General features: G+C 45.0%; 1 protein-coding gene across 6 annotated transcripts in view; it reads right to left on the bottom strand.

Annotated features, from left to right (window-relative positions):
• Positions 1–2,431: 2,431 nt before the first annotated feature.
• The window catches only part of LOC123707711 (afadin), a 31,944-nt gene continuing 12,759 nt past the window's right edge, over positions 2,432–21,616 (bottom strand). For 3 of the 6 annotated variants that reach the window (XM_045657991.1, XM_045657993.1, XM_045657992.1), the window contains exons 10-32: positions 16,248–16,426; positions 15,466–15,630; positions 15,256–15,380; positions 14,718–15,044; positions 14,368–14,535; positions 14,181–14,289; positions 13,946–14,091; positions 13,665–13,875; positions 13,456–13,594; positions 13,182–13,369; positions 12,819–13,106; positions 12,603–12,743; positions 12,405–12,525; positions 9,549–9,825; positions 9,389–9,476; positions 8,877–9,247; positions 8,645–8,796; positions 8,325–8,563; positions 5,798–5,968; positions 5,355–5,732; positions 3,774–3,886; positions 3,563–3,698; positions 2,432–3,492 (exon numbers count right to left, since the gene is read on the bottom strand). In XM_045657991.1, coding sequence (XP_045513947.1) covers positions 3,448–3,492; positions 3,563–3,698; positions 3,774–3,886; positions 5,355–5,732; positions 5,798–5,968; positions 8,325–8,563; positions 8,645–8,796; positions 8,877–9,247; positions 9,389–9,476; positions 9,549–9,825; positions 12,405–12,525; positions 12,603–12,743; positions 12,819–13,106; positions 13,182–13,369; positions 13,456–13,594; positions 13,665–13,875; positions 13,946–14,091; positions 14,181–14,289; positions 14,368–14,535; positions 14,718–15,044; positions 15,256–15,380; positions 15,466–15,630; positions 16,248–16,426 — 4,277 coding nt within the window. In that variant the 3' untranslated portion in view covers positions 2,432–3,447. Of the gene's footprint in view, positions 3,699–3,773; positions 3,887–5,354; positions 5,733–5,797; positions 5,969–8,324; positions 8,564–8,644; positions 8,797–8,876; positions 9,248–9,388; positions 9,477–9,548; positions 9,826–12,404; positions 12,526–12,602; positions 12,744–12,818; positions 13,107–13,181; positions 13,370–13,455; positions 13,595–13,664; positions 13,876–13,945; positions 14,092–14,180; positions 14,290–14,367; positions 14,536–14,717; positions 15,045–15,255; positions 15,381–15,465; positions 15,631–16,247; positions 16,427–19,692; positions 19,802–21,616 lie in introns of those variants that run through there. The other 3 variants (XM_045657996.1, XM_045657995.1, XM_045657994.1) reach the window with 3 other exon arrangements.

Below are 21,616 nucleotides of genomic sequence, written 5' to 3'. Positions count from 1 at the left end.
GCAGCATCTTACCATTGAAGACACAGAGACTGTCATAAAATGGTTCAGACTCGCATGTCTTCAAACCGTGGTTTACTGCAGACAGAGTTTAGAAGAGCAAAACAGGTCTGATGTCTTTCTTGTGCTTCTCTTCATGATAAATTAACTAAAGCCAGGCTTTTCTCATACTCTTGTTTTTAGCTAATGTTTACTACATGCCGGCATTAGTATTTGGAGAATGGCCGTTTAATTCGTTTCGGCCGTGGATTCTATGAACATGGACAGAATATTGAGGGTTCTAGCCAACACTACCATATTTCAAAATGCTACGGACCAGAAAATTTAATAATGTAATGTTTGAAACATTTAGTCGATCGTCTTATGACTGGCATTATAAGGCAGTGTTAAAGATAAATAACTTTATAGTATATTTAGAATTGAACAGCTCGCCAGTTAGACTGAAATGTATATTTCAAATTATATGTAATAAATGTTTTCCGGCAGCACAGATATGGGTCTAAAATGTTTGGGGTCAAAAGTGCTGCCCGTTTTGAATACCGTTATGATTTTACTTAGCTTCATCTGGTCTGGAAAGACTCCACAATCTATACATTCATTAAATATTATAGCTAACTCTGAACTGATAGCATCGATTACTGATTGTAAAATGAATACAGATACACCCCAAACATCTTTAGTTTTTTTTTAAATTTTAGATGTTTAAATATTTTTATAATATCATTGCAGCCAATGCGGCTTAATATAAACTCATGAGTGCCTACAGGAACATTTTTTTGCAATAATAAAAGGGCGGCTGATGGTGAAGAATTTAGAACGCTGTTTGTATTTAATGGGATGTTAGTAAAAAAACTCTTCAAATGCAGAGGATACTTCGAGGTCGGAACTAGATACTTTGCCGTTTATGTTCATCTTATATTCAGTTTCATTTCTGGAGATTCTTCCAGTCTCCTCGTTATAGTTTTCCAAGTAGCCTTTAGCTCTTATCAGAACTGTTGTTTATTTTAAGACTTAAGTGTTTCGCCGTTTAAGGTAGGTTTCTTCGGGACCAAAAAAGTTTTTGGAGTGAACACATTTTTGAATTCATCAATAAATTAATAAAAAAATGTGTTATATAAATTATTAGGGCATTGTTTACTAAGAAAAAATGACATTTTAAATATCAAATTCCTCCTAAATCTGTCTAACCGAGCATCTGTTATAGGAATTGTGTGTATTTTCTTTTTTGGACCTTTACATTTAAATATTTGAAATTTAAACAATTGACCAGAGTGGTCTGATGCTAGTTTGTTGATAATACAAGGTGCTGAGAGGAACCATATTACTATAGATATTGTCAATGCATGTTGCCGTGGTGGCTGTTACCCTAGTAGGTACAATAAAATTATTAATTAAATTATATGATTTAAAAGGATTAAGCATACGTTTACTTGAACTACTGTTGTCAAGCAAATTTAAATTAAAGTCTCCACTTAGGATCAATTTTTTCTTGGATTTTTCCTTCCTTTCTTTAAATTTGATTTTTTTACTAACCAATATTAATGAGCCACCACATATTGCATTTCTTCTGCAGAACGAACTACCAATCTGATGATTACAAAAATTGAAAATAACTTCACTTGTCTTTAACCAGTGTTCTGTAATACACAATATTATGTCAACATTTTCACTGCTCAAAAACATCTCAATTTCTAGTAATTTATTTTTCATGCCTTGTAAATTTTGGTGAACCAGATTGATAGTATTGTTCTTTAATTTACTTATCTTACTTACTAATTCCAGAGACTCTCTGTTGTCTTAGTAATTAATTTCAATTAGAAATAGTATTTCTTGGAATATCTTCCAAGGTCATAACTAAAACCTGCTCAATAGAAGCAGGTTGTCTAGCCAAATTCTTGGCTGTTATAATCTATAAATATTACAGCGGATCAGCTCTGTCTTTTTAAATATGTAGGTAGATTTGTATCTATCCTTTGTTAAAAAGTAATTATTACAAGTAATGTAACTAATGGTATCAATTAGCTTTTGCTAAAAATGATTGACAATTAAACATGCCATGGTTAGATAAGTTGCATAATTGATAATATTGTATTTTATTTACATTTGCTCGTTTATTGAAATGCGTCGACAGCGATTTTGTGCTGATGCTAAATTTTGATGGAGATCGCTGATGTTTTGCAATTAAATCTTGTCGGGTTTGATTATTAGCTGTTTCCAAGCCATAAAATAAATTTATCTCTTTTGGCGTCTATTCTTATGGCTATGGCTTATGGCTTCCTGCTCGTAATATTTATTCTAATTCTCCAAGTTAGAGCCTACAAGATCAGCATCTATTTCGCTATGGGTTTTAAAAATTATATCCCATCGTAACTTTATTGCTTTAAGAGCTTCCTCAAAACCACAGCGGTTGATGATTTCCAAATAAAATAAAACATTCGTATCGGTAATTTATTAAAATTTAAGTAAACGTAGTACAATACTCATAATCTATAACAATATAATTAGTTTGTGTTGTTAAATTTCTAATTCTTAAAGAACAGTCCGAACCGAGTCAGCTGACGACGTGTCAGAACGTTCAAATAAACCTTACAATATTTCTAATTGACTATCGTTGGGTGAAATACGGGGCCCGCGAAGCCCTTTACGACTAAATAAATTTGCTAAAATAGCTCTAAGCTCTATATAATATAAATATTATAGACTTGTAGTGAACATTTACAAAATATTGGTCGTGGACTCATGGAAAATATTATATACATCGATTTTGACCTAATTATGCCTTTGGATTCGGACGGGTACGCTTTGACGTACGGTTAACGAAACATAACGCTGTTCGGCGACCACGCGACGAGAAAAACCATCGGTCTTCATTTACCAATATATATACGACGACTAAAAATATTCCATAACATATCGAACCGTGGCGTCGACTCGGCGAATGCGGTCCCTCGGAGATATTGAAACCTAAAGTTCGACGACGAAGATCACAAAGGTGTCGAAAGAGATAAAAATAACTCGCCTAGCAATAACGGAAGCATTATATCGGTTGACGAGAACGGTAAGCGGCCGTCCGAATCCAAGAGAACGACTTTGCACAGAGCGTGCTCTACGTTATCCTACGGCTATCTGCTATCTACGCTTATGTACAAGGGCACTGCTTTATTGCTTTCGTTGAACGCCCAACTCTGTCTCTACTTGTCGGATACCGCCGATGAACGCTCGAGGAGGAGAGGTCAGTTCGTTCTTTGGAATGTGAGGAAGCGACTCAGCGAGCAAAACTCTCGTTGATCTATAACAATTTATGAACAGTACGATGGCACAACTAATTTGGAAAATAAAACTTAGAATTTCGTAACGTGCCATTATTTTCTGAATCCGAGCCGAGCGGACGTCTCCACGCGACGGGAGTCAATCGCAAGGGCGTCCCTCGTCGCCGAGACGCCGCGGCCGCTAGTGCACCGCGTCGATGTCTCGCTGGGCCCGAGAGATCTTCACCTGCGGACACGGGAGGCGGTTATCGCTGCGCACGACGCGGGGCTTCGGCTCGGGCGGCGGGCGCACCCACCTTGTCCTTGGGCGTCGAGGCCTCGCCGGACTCGAGAGCGAACATCTTCATCTTCTCCTTGAAGGACAGATGCTCCGGGACCGGCGCCGGCGCCGCCCTCGCTCGCTGCTCCGCCAGGCGACGCGTTCGAGGGTCTCTGCGCGGATGACGTCGCTCGGTCAGAGAAATGAGTCGAAAGAGAGCTTCGCGTCGCGTCACGTCGACGCCTCACCTGTACACCTCCTGGGCGCCGATGACGCCCGGCGTATGCGCGGCCGACGGCGAAGCGTGCGCCGCTCCGCCTGCGACCTCGTCCAGCATGCTCTCGGCCTCCTCCAGGAACCGCTGCGACATTCAGACTGTCTCACATTCGGCACATTTAAGAGCAATATTATATGTGAGGATTTATGGGTGAGTATATGTTTTACCAGGGGAGCAACGTGTTCCAACCTCAAAGTATGTGTAGTATACATACCTTCTCCAGTAAGTATTGATTATTTAGAATTATTTCTGAACAACATGACCGATGTAATTTGTAACAGAATAAATCAAGAAGCAACTATAATATTAGGCGACTTTAATATGACAAATATTATGTGGCAGGTCGACGAAAGACATTTTTCATGCATACCGATTAAACTAAGCCATGGCACAGTGGAAAATTCATTCTTAGCAATCGCCTTTTGCAATCTTAAACAGTGCAATATGGTTAGGAACACTTCTGAACGAACTCTGGATCTAGTACTAACTAACTCCCCCAAAACGGTAAATGTGAGTGAATGTCTAAATCCACTCATACATTTGGATAGTCACCACCCACTTGAAATCGAGCTTGTAGCGCAAATACAATTAAAATATCTTAAGCATAAGAGAATTCCCTCTTTAAATTTAAATAAATCCGACTTTACTAAAATTTACTAGTCTCTCTCTCTTATCTATAATGGACTGAGATTTTGGGATCTAATGGAGACATAAATCAAATGGTGGAAATTTTTTATGCAAAAGCTTTACCAATATTGAAAGAAAATACGCCATGCACCATACCAAAATGTGAATCTTACCCTCCCTGGTTTAGTAGACCCTTAATTAAATGCGCGAAAGAGAAACTTAAATACCACAATCCAAGAGACAAACAAACATTCGATTTATGAAGACGGAGGTATGATGAAATGAACTTTTAAAGAAAACGCTGCTTCAACATTGAAACAAAATCCGAAATACATATGGTCCTACGTTAATAACTTAAAACGAAAATATTTATATATATATATAATTATCTTTTAAAAATAATAAATGTGCAATTTGAAGTAAACTTTTATACCTTGGAATCTCTGAGCGTTCGTAGGGCAAACATCGACTTGCTATACCTATTTAAGGTAATTAACGGACTTGTGGATTGCCCAGAAATTTTAGAAGGTTTATCCATACAAGTTCCTCGGGTCGGGAGTCGTTTGTACAATCGAAGATGTTTTCACATCCCACATTGTCGAACAAACGTTGCCAGAAACTCTCCAATTAATAGGTTATGTCGCTACCATAATGAAATTGCACAGAGTTTTGAAATTTTTCATGGTTCTCTGGCCTCAGATCACCATGACCGATAATTTATTTTCTTGGTTCAAATAGTTTAATTCTTTTATAGTTTGTATTTTAAATTTTATTGTTGTTTGTATTAACACTGTATATTGTATCTACTTGATTTCGTTGATCGTGTCCACATGTTATGTGTTTGTCCTAATTATGTGGTCCTAATAAAAAAAAGAGAAAACGAACGTCAGACGTTCGTCATTTACGAATATTCATAACGACTCACGTCGGGGTCCTCTCTCGGTGCGGCGGGGACGTCCAAAGGGGGAGGCGACGAGGCGGGAGGTGCCGGAGGCGGCTCCGAGGCTCGCTCGTGGAAGGACACGCGCTTGTCTCGACCGGCGCCCGCCGGGGACCTGCGGAGAGATCGTCGTTGTAATCGGCCGGTTTCGACGCGACCCGGGAGCGGGGGACGGGGACGGGGGGCGACGTACTGCGGCGACAGCGGGCGCCTGGTGGCCATCACGGCGAAGGACGATCCGCGCTCGGGGGGCGTCGGGGCGACGGGCGCGACGGGCTCGCCGGACGCCGTGGTCACCGCCGACACCGACATGCTGGACACGTTCACGGACAGCTCGCTCATCCGGCTCTCTTCGCTCGAGCTCTGGAATTGAAATTGTGATGACGGATTCGGTCGTGACGGGCGAAGGCGCGAAGGCTCGTGCGTACCGAGTGCGTTTGGAAGCCGTTGACCGTCTCCGCTCTCGTGTTGCTCTTCAGAATGGACTTGGGCGCGGGAAACTGCGGGTACTGGGCGTGAAGCCTCGAGTCCCGCTCGACCAGGGGTTCCGAGGGGGGAGACTCGTCTTCGGGGCTGCCTTCGCCGTTTCCGCCTTCGTCCTGCGAGATAAATTGGATCAACTAAAAATAATCAAATAAAATATTGAAGTTTATATAAAAACTTTTGTGCCTCACATTACAACACTCTTAACAACCAAATTGCTGTCCCTGCTTTTCATCCCTGAAAGTTGCTAAAGTAGCTCCAGTTAAGTCTGGTCGTAAAGCCGATGTTAAAAACTACTGACCCATATCTGTGTTACCATGAGAAATTTCCAGGTATTACAGGAGCAATGAATTGCCTTTCATCAAAATTACATATATATTTATATAGGTAAAAACCCTATACATCGCTTTTGTAGATTACAGTAAAGCCGAATCTCTATAAAACACGATTGCCCCTGGAGAGCCTCAATACAACAAGGAATAAAAAAAAAGATACGTATAATTAGAAATATATATACAAGTAGCACGACTTATATCAAACTAGAGACGACGGGTGAAGAATTTCCTATAGCCAGGGTGTGAGACGTGGCGATCCTTTGTCTCCAAAACTCTTCTCAGCCATTTTGGATATTTAGAAATTTGGAATGGGATAATGTCGGCATAAACATTAACGGCAGACAACTTAACCACCTAAGATACCAATTAGTGCTCATTTCAGATAACACAAAGACGCTTCAAACTATGCTGCAACAGCTGATAAGACAGTTGGGCTTTCCACTTGGGCTTGGACTTAAAACGAAAATAATGACGAATAGAGAAACTATTCAAACTCAAACTAACTTTATTCATATCAAGTACCAAGTACAAGGTAAGGGTAAACAAGTACACTTATGAACGTCAGAAAAGAAGTTAAATTAATTGTAAATTTACATTTACTTGCCATACAAATAGACGGAGATGCTATCGAATATGTCTATGTATCACTACGTATATAGGGCAAATATAGTATATTTCATTAAAAGTGCGAAAAGCCTGTTGTCGGAACAAGTTGCAATGACGGTTCCGCACGTGTACTGAACAACTATTTTTAATACAGTTGCGAAAAAAATAAGAAATTTATGATATGAAGCGACTTTTTGACTTTTCCCGTAAAATGTTCTCCGAAGCATTTTGTGCAATTATACTGAGTTTGGGCAGTGTTAATGCAACAAACAACTAAACTCGCAAGAACATTTTTAAAAATGGCGCAAACCGTAAAAGAATATAAGCAGAGACTTTTTTTTTGTTTTCTTCAACCATTCTGGGTAGGCAAAGGAACTATGCCCATACAGCCAAGTCTTCAGTAGAATTTTTTATCGATATGAAATGAAATTTAATGAGGTGAGATGAAATGAAATCTAACCTAACTTATTGAATCAAATCATTAATTTTGATATTGAAACAAATTAGTAGCTTTTTTTAGAAATATTTGCATGAATCATAAAAGCTTCTATGGTTTTTTTAGTAAAAACTTCGTGATTTTTTTCTTTTTAATAATAGACATTGTTTTGACAATTGGGAAAGAGAACACACGAGTGCGGAAAAGGTAAAGAAAAAGCCCACATCCCGAACGCTATACGTCCCTGCAATACGCCACTTTTTGAGCAACTGAATTAAAAATATAATTTAATGACCAAATATATCTTGAGATAGAAACAAGAGTGTCTTGCGTACTTAAAAGTAAAGACTTCCCAATGGTTGTTAGAAAAAGGTGTTCAATTTATGTATCTTACCATGTGTCACATACGGCAGCCAGAATATCTCAGAAACATCTTCTAAAGTTGAGAACATGAAAGGTGAATGAAAAGAAGCATGTTCGGTGTAACACTGAGACATCGAAAAGGATAAGATCAACAACCAAAGTAGAGGACATTATAAAGAAAATAAGGCTAATAATTGAAATGGCGCCGGACCGGGCAGATGACGACAGATAGCAGGTTGAAATGGACCAAAATCATTACAGAATGGCAACCACACGATGGAAAAAGGAAAAGAGGAAGACAGAGCAGGAGATGGGCGAAGAAAACGATATAAAGAGAATAGGAGGCACAACTTGGACAAGAAGAGCTAATATCAGAAAAGAATGGTAGCAGCTGGAAGAGGCCTATGTGTCGCAGCACACGATGGTTACCTAAACCGGGTCACATTATGTATTTGAATTAAGTTTTATAGTGTTAATATATTTTACTGGGTGTCAGGCTTCGTAGACCTTAAAAGCATTAAACACTGTGAGCGATTACTATAAAGACTGGAAAGTATCGAAGTTATAGGAATAGCCTCGTACCTAGGTAACGACGAAACAGTGAGTAAACCAAAACAGTGAGTTCACGTTTGCTCGCCACCAGTGGAATCCCACCAGGTGTTCTATATCCTACTCTCACTCCGACAGCTCTGACGCTTTCTACTGCTTGACGCTTAAAATTCTGAACTGTACCGTCTGGTGTTGGGTCGCGCGGCGCTCGAAGTCCCTCTCGAGCTGCAGAGCTCGTAGCTGCTGGCTCTGCGCCGGGGTGCGCGCCGCGCCCAGCGCCAGGAGCTGCGCGACGGTGTGGTCCCGGCGGGCGCGGGCGGCTGCCCGCCTGGCCTCGGCCTGGCGCTCGCGCTCCTCCCGCTGCCACGGGTTGTGCGTCGCGTAAGCCGACGCCGACTCCTGGGCGCTCGCCGCGTACTGCTCTGTGACCGCACACACGATTGACGGATTGATTACGATGACGGTCTCGCGGCCGGCGTCGAGATAGCTCTCGTCGTGTTTACCTTCGTCTGGACGGACGCGGGCGGGAGTGCCGGGCGAGAGCTGACCGAGGTCGCCGGGATCGATTTCCGGCCTCCGGGGACCCGGCGGCTTGGGAGCCACCGGGGGCTGCGACCGCTGAGGCGACGGCGGCCCCGCCTGGACCCACTCGTACCTGGACACGATCACGCGTGAATGATGGCGTTACACTAATAAATTTTTCAAAAAAATTTAGTTCTTTCTGGGCGGACTCACCGCTGCGGCTGCCCGTACGGGGCGTAAAGCTGCGGGGTCGGCTGCTGGTTTTGGGAATTGAAGGCTTGTGAGCCCTGAATGTTGTGCAAGCCGTGCATCGAGCCTTGCAAACTCTGCAGGCCAGGGCTCGGAATGTTGTGCGACACGGGTTGAGGGCCGGGCTGGCTCGTCAGCTGCGAAGAGGCGTCGTACGCCGCCGGCGCGTACATCTGCGGCGTCGCCGGCTTGTGGAACATCTGTTGTTGCGAATGCTGCTGCTGCTGCTGTTGCTGCAAGTGTTGCTGCATATGCTGATATTGTAATTGCTGTCTTCTCGTCACCTCTTCGGACATTTCGGCCAACTTCGCCGCTCGCGCGTTCGCCTGGTTCACCTGGAATATTTTGATATTCGTCAACAAAAAACGACCCGATAGCCGTCACTACACAATTTTAACTTATATACCATATAAAATATTATTTATTATAAAAAATATTGATAAAATAAAAATATGTATTTCAAACACCTCCTCTACCTGATGTCGGTCGAGATCCGCGTGATGCTCGTCGAAGTGAGCCGACTGAGGCCGGCCTCCGCCGGACGACCGGAGGGAAGACCACCTACTGAAACGGACGGATGCAAATTAATATAAGGCGTCTAACGTTCGAGATTAATCCGAGGTCGTAGAGGAATACCTGTCTCTTCTGTCGTGGACGGAGGCGAGGTTTTGGTAGAAGGAGTCGACGGGCGGCGAGGACAGGTTGTGGCTGCTACGGGACTTGCTCGCCGTCGCCCTGACGCCGGGACTCAGCGGAGTCTGCGGGCTCAGCGGACTCTGCGGCGGCGGCGGGCCGGGAGGCTGATGCAGCGCTGGCGTGCTCTTGCTGGGTTTGACGGGTTCGGCCGCCAGACGCGAGGGCAGGTCGCGCTCCGATGCACGTCGACCCCCCGCAACACCGCCACCGGCGCCACCTGCCGCAACCCGAGGGTTATTGCGAACCGAGTAGGCGAGATTTCAAAGGCGCATTTGAATAATATTACGACGTTCGATCTTAAATTAAATAATTAACATATTCATAAAAACTAATACCGGGCAACGCAAACGATGAAGGTACGAAAATAAATAAGGAAACAATAAAGAAAAAGTGTACAAGTCTGTTCTCGTGCAAGAATAAATACTCTGTGGACTCGTCGACGTCGACACACCGTGTGTGCCGTATTAAATTGTAGGGCGAAACCGCAACTCCGTGTTTGCCATAATTTCACAAAAAGACATAACAAACATACAGTACACTAAGCCAGTGCGAAACTTAAAAAGTAAACGAATCTAGTTCTTAAATAATAAAAATCAAAAGTGTTGAACGCATTCGAAACAAATTTAAATATCTATATAAAATTGCGTAACGGTGCGGACAGCAACACACCTATCTCATGCGCTGTGGGGGGAGGTCTTACGCGAACTGGAGTCTGTCGAAAGAAGCGAGGACGCGGGACAGCTGAGACAATCGTCGCTGGCACTCAGCTCGAAGCGGCCGGTCGCGAGGGCGGCGTCCCGGTCCGTCCGCTCGGACGGCCGACACGTCGACACGTCCGAAGACGACGAGTGCGCTCGACGCACCACATCCACGATTCTGGGTGCGCGCGATTCGTCCCAGTTTTCTGTATTGTCCGTTATGCAGTAATCTTCGCTTAGTTTGACCGGGGAACTGACTCCGGATTTTGCCGATTTCAACTTTATATTATCGAGCGTTATAATTCTTGGTTTTTTGTCAATTTCACTGAACACGAGACTCCCATTAATCGAGGCGTTTGTTTCCGTGTGATCTTCGGAAGGCAAATTGGGCAATTCGAATTCATTGCCCTGCGCGAGGGTGTCCTCGCTACCGCGAGAACCGAATTTCGACCAGTCTTCGAGCTGTATCAGAATGCTCCTTACTTCTTTTTCTGACAGTTTACTTTCGCCTAGACTCGTGTCGGTCGCGCTCCGCTCGTAACGGATGTCGTATATGTCGGCCAAGCTAGCGCTGACCGGTAAGCTCAGTCTGTGCTCGGGCGAAGTCTCGTGGCGAGCGTGGGTCAGGTCGGGACTGGATTGGCAATTCCTTTTGTAGTTTTTCACGCAGTACGTGAGATTTATCTCATTAAAACGTTTAGTTAAAGCTTTGACTTTGCCGAATGCGGGACGGTATTCGTCGGGCGATTTCCAAGTTTTATTTTCAGCATACGCCAAACCCGTATCGTCAGGTTTCGCCTCGACTTCATTATTTGTTTTTTTAAGTAAATTAATTAATTTTGTATTGCAGTTTTCTTTCGTGGACGCGGTCGAAGTGTATTCGGTTTCATCAGATTTACTCGACAACGATTTGGTCATATTGAAAATGGTTTTCCTCAACCTGCAGTGAACGTCTTGTAAATTTTTAAATTCATCATTAAATTTCAATTCCAATCTGCGTCGAGCCGTTTTCGCCGAGACGAGGAGCTCGGTTCCCATTTCGGACGGCGAAGGCGGAGTCTGACAGGTGGCGTCGGCGGTCGCCGGTCTCTTCTCCTCCGACCCGTCGAGGGATAACGACGGGAGTATTCTACGTATTTTTGGGGTGGGTATGTTCTCGTTCGTCCCGTCTTTTTCGATGATGATCGGCTCGCAGTCCGGTTCGTCGATGTAAGGTATCCGGGGAGCCTCCGGTTGCGGCGTACGGCAACAATCACACGCACTAACGCAGTCACCGACGGTCGTACATTTCCGCACGTAGCGTTCCTCTTCGACACGAGCCTTGCACATGTCTAGCAGGAGTTTTGTACTAATGGGTTTCATTCGGGGTGGAAGACGGATGCGCTCTCCGTCATCGCCCCGACGTTCGCAGTAGAGAGGAGGGTTCGGGATGGGAGGCGAAGTTTCGTACGGGACGTGAGTGTCTCCCGGAGAGGGGTCGTCGTCGTCGCCGTCACACGTAAAAGTGAACACGGGGACTCGTCGGCGCGCGGCGAGATGGCCGTTAGCTTCCGCGTAACGGCCGCACGTATCCGGGGTCAAATCGTCCTGCGACTCATTATTTTCTCTATCTGACGTCACGACGAGCCTAGGTATGGAACCGCGATAACGCGATAATATGTCTTCGCTGTCATCTGTCGTGCTAGATTCGGAAGATGCGTTTCTGAGAAAATGGCATCTATCACGATTTAGGCGACGGCCGTATCCTGCAATCATAAATTCTTCTCAATTAATACGCTACGAGGTCTAACGAAACGGTCTAAAAACTGACGAAGCCGAAAAAAAGAAAACGAAAACCACAAAACGAGCGATAACTTAGAATGAACTGAAACGAAATCGCAAAACAATCAACAAAATATCGTCGGAGCCATTTGCCTGCGGTGGCCAGTTCCGAGAGAGGCGACGTCTGCTTCAGCAAGGCCGGGTGAGGGTTCGTGAACGTTCCCGAGTTTCGACGCACGCGGTCTTCGTACGGTACGTCGTCATCTAGAGTACGAGATAGAGTGAGAAATGAACGGCCTTCTTTAAATAGATCGAGGACGCCCAGAGGAAGACTTACCCGGACGTTGCTGCGCGTAGGCCGGCTGGTGCAGAAGAGTCGCGAGGCCGTGCAGCACGGCGCCCTGCTTGGCCACCTCCAGGGTCACTATCGGGCCCGTCCTCACTAAGTACTCGGCCGCCTGCGGAAGTGACGGCGAATAGTCAGAGGGACGTCACAGAGTTACGGAACGGAGCGGTGGATAAACTTTCGTCGTACGTTTTCCTGCGAGATGCCGACGAGCGAGTGACCGTCCACCGACAGCAGCTGGTCTCCGGCCGCCAACCGGCCGTCGGCAGCCGCGGCTCCTCCGGCGACCACGGACTTGACGTAGATGCCCAGTTTGCTCTGTCCGGCGCCCTGCGGATATAAATCGAGAGCGTAACGTCCTAAACGGTCGTCCGACGCGTCGCGACGTGCGACCGAAAGACGCACCTTAGCGGCGACGATGCTGAGCCCCATGCCGTTGGCGTTCTTGTGCAGCTGGATGAGCTGCGGCGTGGGATCGGGCGGGCGCCTGGGCGGCGCGGCGTGCGCATGCATGTAGACGGTCCAGAGCCCGACGGCGTGCGGCTGAGGCGCCAGACGACACAGCCCGCCCCTCTGCAGCGGCGCCACGAACTCGGCCAGGCCGGGCGGCACGCCGCGCACCACTTCCGCGCTGAAGCCGTCGCCGGGGATCAACAGCGCCGTGCCCAGCCACTCGCTCTCCTCCAGCTCGATCTGCTCGCAGAGAAAGGAATCGTGACGGCCGGGTCAGAACGGAGACCGGTTCGGCTCGCGAACTTTCGGGATCACCTCTCTTCCGTCGGCCCGGTACAGCTCGTCCGCGAGGGCCCGCGCGTGCGCCACGGCGGCCTCCACGAGTTCGGGAGGAAGGAGCGGCGAGAGCAGAGCCCGCACTTGGACCGAGTTGAGCTTGAAACAGGCCGCCAGGGCGGCTCTCACTTCCTCCGCCGTGCGGTACTCGCCCTGGATCAGACGAGCTGCGGGACGCGAATACGTATTATTGATTTGTGGGTGGAGCGAAGCGAACGGTCCACGCTCTGGGACGACTCGCGTTAACCCTCACCCGCTCTATGAGTCCTCGCCAAGTGGCAGTCGGCCGCCAGCTCCAGCCCCTGTCTCTCGGCCCAGGCCGCGAGCAGCGCCAGGCGAGCGGACAACGAGGCGCCCCATCGAGGCGTGATGTCGTTCGGCTCCGAGACTAGCTGTCGAAAGAGTCGAGCGTCAGACGCGTCTCCATTACACTCGAGAACGGAGGAAAGGGCGAGAGCGAACCTTGTTGAAGGCAATGGCGTTGATGAAGTGGAAGAGGTGCGAGAACAGCTGAATGGTGAGCGCGGCGTTCACCCGACAACGCCGCAGCAGCACCATGGCGGCGGCCAGCGCCTGCAGCACGGGCGCCGTGGCCTCCGTGTCGTCTCCTCCGCCGCGGGCCAGCGCCCACACCGCGCCGCGAAGTTCCTCCGCGAAGCACGACACCAGGTTGCTGAGGAAGGATACACGATATGAGTCGACGGGAGGGCGACGCGGAGGCGAGATGTAAGTAGCCCGCTCACCTGAACGCGTTCTGCACCGTGGCGGGGAGCGACTCCTGCGCCTGCGTGGAGAAGGAACAGATGTGTCGGTCGCACTTCAGGAAATGCAGCAGCTCGCTGGCGTTGGCCATCCAGAAGGCCTGCGCCGCGGAGTCTGCGCGGCGCTCCTGTTTAGAGAAACGTGTGTCATCGTAGTTCGGCAACCCACCCAAGGTTTGATCGAGTAATACAAGCTTGGACGGTGATCTTCGCTCACCTGCACGGTGGTGTGTATGAGGGTAGCGACGTGGTGCAAGAACGCGGTGAGCTTGTGCGCTCGTTCCGTGGGCGTCAGCTCCGGCCTGTAGTGGGTGGACGCGCGGTATCTGCAAGGAGAGTCACTGGCGCGTCAGAGCTCGGCGACTAGAGAGCTAAAGTTACGCGAAAAGGTATTTCGCCCTCACCTGGCACACAGGTAGAGCGTGTAGACCGGGGCCAGCTTGAAGGCCGGGGCGTGGGGGTCCAGCCTCGCGATGACGGTGGCCAGGAACTGGGCCTGCCCCGCCTCGGGAAACTCCAGGACGGCCGGCAGGATCGCCTCCTGTCCCGGTCGCCAAGCGCCGCCGCCGCTTCTGATTCGTCATTAGCGACTTTACCGAGGAGTACGATTGCGTGGAGATTAAAATTAAGAATGAACTTATTACGGAAGTTCTAAAAGTGATAAAGGGCGGGCGGGACCTTACCTTTAGATCGGCCCGAGGGACATTAACGAATTAAGAAGCGACAACGGCAAGCCGACGCGAGGCGAGAATACCTATTTTCGTGTCCGGAGCCCCCGCTCTTGGCGCTACAGATGCTCTTGGTCTCGACGTTGCCGTCCAGGTCGAAAGTGGTCTCGTAGTTGTCCTTGTAGCTGAGGCGATGCGACGTGCGACTCGAGTGCTCGCGCTCGTCGCGGCCGAACTCGTGCTTGGAATCGGTCGAGCGGGGCGACTCTTCCGGTTTGAGCGTGTTGTTATTGTCGTTGTCGTCGTCGTCGAACGCGGCGTCGTCAGGGTGGTCCTCGTCGTTGTCGTCGAGGAGGTCCCGGGGGTGCGAGGCCAGCGACGAGGGAGACATGGCTCCGCTGTCCGCGGTTGACCTAACGTTCGTAAACAAGCGTATGTCGTGAGCCAGTGACAATCATGCAAAACAAAGACGATATGTGACGAACATAACGAGCGACACGAAAAGAGTGAGTTCATGAGGGGTGCGATGGTTCTAGGTCGGAGACAAAAGGTCGGTGCCGTCTATTAGTGCAAACACTGAGTTCTAAATTGTCTAGGAACGCTCGGAAGCGGGCGGTCGCTTACCTGTCGTAGATGGAGCCCGAGCCGTAATGTTGCGACTGTGAAAGGTTTCGGTTGATGAGGTTTTCTTGCGCCGGATCGACGAAACGGAAGGTGGACACTCGCCCAAATTTGAGGAGGCAGCCGTGCTTTAATCAATAAAAAAATTAATTTCATTTCGATTCCCATTAGTAACGATGATCACGATATCACCTTCGCTTCGTGTTTGAGTACCTGTAGTCTAGTAGTGTGCGTGACCCGCCGTCCGTTGACGTAGACTTGTGCGTCAGCGTGCAGCGGAGTGACGGAGTGTCCGCCCTCGGCCGGAGCCAACACGCAGTGCCGCGGCTGAATGGAAGGCCCGTACAGCTGCAGCGCCGTGCCGTTCACCGATCCTACCTGAGACGGACGTAAAGAACGTTATGAGACATAATATAAGAGAACTAAACGCTCGTTTTTAGTAGAACGAGTAATCCCCGTGCGGCTAGCGTAAATATTATTATTGATGAAAATAAACATTATTGATGTCTATTAGCGCGAGTCCGTCTCCCCGCCGTCGAATGAGTTTAAGGGTCAATTCGGTTGATTTAGCTTTGTTGCAAGGTTATAAGGCTACGCTATGTCCTACTGTATCGGATAGCAGCAGCAGACCTAGTTATATTTTTTATTTACTATAAAACATACATTGACGAAATATTAGGCTCGAGTACCTAAAGACAAGAATACTCGGTTCGCTCTTATCGATTTTTATCTGTGAAACTGAGATCAGGTAAATGTTATACTGACGTTCATAATAAGTAATTGTGGAGTGAAGATTTGCTGAATAATGAACACTCGCCGCTTGCTCAATGTATAAGAGAGTTGTGAATCGAATTACCTAATGGATATGTACGTGAGACACGACAGTCGGTATCTAAGAAGAGGGCTTACAAGTAGACCCCAAGGTATAGCCATAGCTTCAATGTCTTATTCTTATTTTACTTAGGAAGGTAGGTTCTGTGACTTGAGTTACGTACCTCGACGACATCGGCGACTCGCAGCCGGCGTCCGTTCTCGAGGGCGGTGCCGTCCGGAGTGACCTCAATGAGCATGGGTTCTGTTCCGGGACGTGCGCCCGCGCCGCCGCTCGGCTTCTTCTTGCGCCGCCGCGGCTGACCCTCCGCCGGCCGACGCCGGACGTGGAACATTATGGAGCCTGGACAACGAATACACTGAATCGATCGGAACATAAGATGCCTTGCGCTATTCTTGTCGGCCGCGAAATCAAAATTCTAGTGTCGATGTCACATTTCATAAATTTAAAATAAAGTAATCTTCAATAGAGAACAAAATAGCGGTTTTAAACCCGGTCCCCATTCCCATGACTGCTACCAATTAGGAGTAGTATTTTAAATATAGGAGTTTAGAATCAGTTAGTGGAGTCTGCACCCGCCAAGCATCAACGTCATTAGAATCGCGAGTTTGACCGATATGTATTGTCCAATATTTACAGTACTATCTATAAACATATATCGGATCTGAGAGTATTCTTTTGTTTATTGTGTTATAAGGTATAAATGTAGTTCTTATCTATATGGAAACATACATCGGTTTAATAAATAAATAATGTGTAAAAAAACTTAGTTTAGGTAGAATTGTTTCATATAATATTACATAGTACACCACGAAAAGTTATGCCATATTTTATGAAATTGCTTTGCCTAAGTAATTGGTATTCATGCTGACATTGAAAGTTGCTTGAATAAAATTAATAATTCTGATACTTTTAGTATTATTAAAGGTCACTACGTGCCACATAAATAGACGCCAATATACAAATTGCTTCTTCAGAAGGAGAGTGAACTGCGCGAGGCGTTATAGAGCATTAGAAAGATAGCAGCTGCTGTCGTGCTTCAAACCAGCTATTATCAAAGTCGAGCGAACCTAGAATATAATTGCTACGAAAACGTGTCTCTGAGCTGTGAATAATTGACTAGTGTGAAAGTGCCTACGTTTTGTCGTATGTATTGTACATGAATTTTAATCTCGAAAGGGTTTTTGATCAGCCCCGTCCGTTTGCCCTTCAGAATCATTAATCTGCTAAATACGGTTAAACGGTACAACCCTATAGTTTCATTATACACAAACATGCTTCATTAGGTAATTCGTTTTACGACACTAAATCCGTATTCAAAGGATAAATTGGAAGTGTGTCATTAGATTATGTCCAACACCTATATCTTTTCAAGTTCAACGTAAATGTGTTAATAAGTTGTTTGTAATTAACATATATTTTCTAAATATACAAACCTTAAATGGAGGCAAAAGTACACAGCACACCTATTTGGTATGTCCTCATGCAATTCTTCGACGTGGATCAAAGCAATAAATAACTTAATAGGAGCGGCATGTAGCCATTGTATGGTAACGGCGTACAGCGTAACGTTATGTCTATTTGTGCGCTTATTTCGATACCTGCCTATTACGGTAATATTCTTGTAAATTAAAAAAATATTAGGCGGTGATAAATCATTTCATGATTTCTATAGGTAATTAAGGTAGGCAACTAAGTTACATAAAGCATAAATCGAATAATATGTTTCACAGAGAAAGCTGTGCGAATTCAAAAATCAAGCTGAAAGCCCTCTCGTCATTGCAATCTCTGTTGGGGCCTGATGCATATGGATGCATTGCAAATCTAAAAAGCGAGGTTACTTTGCCACTAGGAACAAGTTTTTTTTTGACTCCTTTAAAGCTCAATCTAAAAAATGACATAAAAATCTTGAAGTAAAATGGAAAGTTTGTTCTCAAGATATCGCACAGTGAGTGCCACTCGTGGCCTTTCTAAAGGTAAAACGTGTTCTGGATACCAACTACAGGCGGAAAGTCATTATTAGGAACCCTTTGTCGTAAACAACACTATTACTAGGTATTCATGATTTGAAACATGGATCGAATGGAATTGCCAAAAGAACTTGTGAAAGGACTTGCGAGAACTATAACGCCTAATAGTATGTTTTTAATAATTGTCGCGTAAGTCAACTTTATCAAAACGCATGTAGGTTAATGGTTTTGTCAAATGGGACTTGTCATGAACTTCGCGTCACGTTTACAACTCCACCTTCTCTTCTCTGCACTGTGGAACGTGTCTCCTTTAGGTATTATAATATTAAATAATACCAATGCACTATATTGACTAACTTAATTACCACCTATACATACTATGACATTTATTTAGTTTGCTTATTTTTTGTGTTGTCGTTCGGGTTGTAAGCAAAATAAACAATGTCTGGCGACCCAGAAACAATAGCTTAGCCCTCCGGGAATGCTGCAATTGGAACGCGGTCAAACACACGTCACATTTTCATAAATCTGCACATTTTTAATTAAACTTGTGGTAATTACTTTCAGACAGATATTTGAAAAACAATATAAAACCAGCTAGAGACAACCTGATTGACCACGAGATTACGTACTTGTGTTCGTTTAAAAATATCAATCTTTAGCCTAATCAACGTACGTGTCTTTAAATTTTTGTAAAATTTGCCATTTGAAACTCATACCAACTCTAAGATGTTAAGTTTCATAGCTAGTATTTGGTGTTATTGGGTGAGAAAGAGAATCATTATGTGCTTAAAATGTTAAACGTAAGTAGTGCTATCGAACAGTAAAAATTATGAGTTTCTTAGACGAAATATCAACTCAGTAGGTTTGCGTTTATTTATTATCAAAATAAAATATATTTATATATCATTGAATTATTTTAATGAACTACCGTTTTGAGATAAATAAAATCGGATGACTTAATTATACGTAATTTAGTCATTAATCTATGAATGCTCAACTTCAAACCATTTCGATGAACAAAGAGTGCTATAGAATGTTTAACCTCCTTACAACGCTCTTGTAAAGAACGGGAAAAGGCTCGTTTTAAGATAAAGCATTAAAAATCAATGTTAGCATCTCGTTAATCATCGTCCAGCTCAAATAAGTGGACATAAGTGTATATATAGACATAGGTATGTAGGCATCGATGGGGCGCGGACTTAATACAATTGCTATGCTTGTCGCCGAGCCCGACACATTACAGGCTATTTGTCTTCCCGAGAGCTTTTATCAGGTTATTGGGCCGAGTGCTCGCTCTCCCTGACATTTACAAGGAGACTAAATAGACATTGGGCACTTCGGTTCAAGTTTAAACTATTTCAGTATCATTTCAAAAAAGGAAATGATTATGCTTTTAATGTAAAAACAATGGAATCTCAATATTCTTAAGATATGTGAGTAAAATATCTTGTTGTGTCGACCCGAAACGTTTACGATCGACTCGTAAAACTCCTCTTGTCGAGCGAAATAGAGCAAGTTTAATGGAGAACATCAAAATATTTGATCTTTAATTCGCAACCACAAAGCGCTTAGAAAGTTTAGTCGAAACTGAACGAAGTACATGCACGGTAAGTTTAAAACAAGTTTGTGACTTACTGTCAGGTAACAGCGATATTATTTAACAATCCTATGAAACTAAAAACACTGTCAACATTCGCGAAACGTATATTCCAAGGACGTCATTATGTAGATCGATTCACAGAACCGACGGGCATCGAACCGCAAAACAAGTTAAAAATACCAGCACAGCCACGAGAACCGGCCTCTGTGGACACACCGGTCCGACTACTGGGCACATGCGTTTGTTTACTATCTGCCTCGATCGCATCACCGGCGAGGCCGCGGCGGGAGACGACGAAGCCGCCAACTTTGGACTAACGGCCAGTGGCCGCTGGGCAGCCGGCATCAGGTAACTTACGACGAATGCCCCAATCCATGTCGTGACGGAGTGCGGAGCGGGTGACTCGCGGCGTCGCGCCGACACGACTGCGGCCCTCCTCCCGCGCTCCCCTACTACTATTTCCAATTCCCGTATGTTCCCAGACTAACCGTGTTTACTGCACGAGCCATCACGTGCCGGGCTAATCGACGACATTCGATCATCACTTTTTGAACTTGGCACAATTATGGGAACTTCAAACTGGGGTCACTGACCCAAGTCCATTGAGACAAAGACTCCATAGGGGCTGTCGCGTGCATAATAATAACCGTTTATTACATTCGTCGTAATAGAATATTAAATGATGATTACCTGCGTAACATCTTTAACGGACTGATGACGGTCATTAAGGTTAATAATTTGCAAAAAATCGGCCTCTACATTTTTTTTCTCTACTTCAATGAATATTAATTACAAGTTTTCATTAATAAGACGTCGTATTAGCACGTCCCTTGGCATAAATATTTACGTCCCAAATATAAATTTTCAAATCAACTATTTAAAAAAATAATGTTGAGGTTGTGGATTACTGTAAAAAATGTTTTAGTATTTTTTGTTACATTTTCTGGAAATTGAACAATCCAATCATTCATCTTACATTAAATGCCACTTCCATATATGGCTGATTAAGCGATAAGGGTCGCTAGTTCGCAAACTTTTTCTGTCTGCCAATATAAGGAGTAATCACCCTGCCCGGGGCCCTCAATTACTAACTACTAATTACTATGAATACCGTGTTTTTAGAGTTTCAGTTCGCTCAAAAAGGGGTTTCATGGTCTCGCGAGGACGGGAATAAATTATTGTTTTCTGATAAAGCTAGAATCTCTTTGTGTGGAGAGGACCAACGCCAACGAGTGCTATGATGACTCACCGTTCCGGCGACGAACAAGCATACAAGAAGTTGGGTTTAGATTGGCCAGCCCTGTCCTGACCTCAAATCAATTGTGCATTTATGGAAAGTTCTAAAAGAGAAGAGTGGGATCAGTACAACCTGCTCACGCGAAACATAACGGAGCTAAAAAGAGTAATCGCAGAAGAGTGAGATTGTATTTATTATTTCATTTGTAACATTAAACTAAAAAAAATCTTGTCTTTATCGCCAAATATTTTATTGTTTGGCCGTATTCATTTAAAACATTATACCTAGTCTAGCCATAAATACTGAAACAAAGATAAAAAAAAATTCTATTGCAAATAACATTTATTACTTTTACAGTGTATTAGTTTAGTACATAAATATAAAACAATTTTATATATAAAAAGCTTTTTCGAAGTGGTCTCCATTGGCTGCAATACAGTCCTTTAAACGTTGAGGCCAGATATCAATAGAATTTTTTGTGACCACCCTTTGCGTACCGCTTCAATAGTTGTTTCAGTTTTACCAACCTATTCGTATTTAAATAATCAGTTAAGAAATTACTAGTACGTCTCTTAAAGGCTATCATCTTATAAGTCATCTTTTAAAATATGCGTATATATATTAAATCTTTTCCTACCTTTCGGACAGGATTTCTTTGAATTCTTTGCCTTACTGCTTTGACTACCTTTTCCGTAGTAACACTACTTAGACGGCCAGATCTT

This window comes from Pieris brassicae, chromosome 3, assembly GCF_905147105.1.
Source record: "Pieris brassicae chromosome 3, ilPieBrab1.1, whole genome shotgun sequence".
In the NCBI taxonomy this organism is placed as follows: Eukaryota; Metazoa; Arthropoda; class Insecta; order Lepidoptera; family Pieridae; genus Pieris; species Pieris brassicae.
Note: the sequence above shows the minus strand (reverse complement) of the source record. Positions and strands in the feature narration are given on the sequence as shown.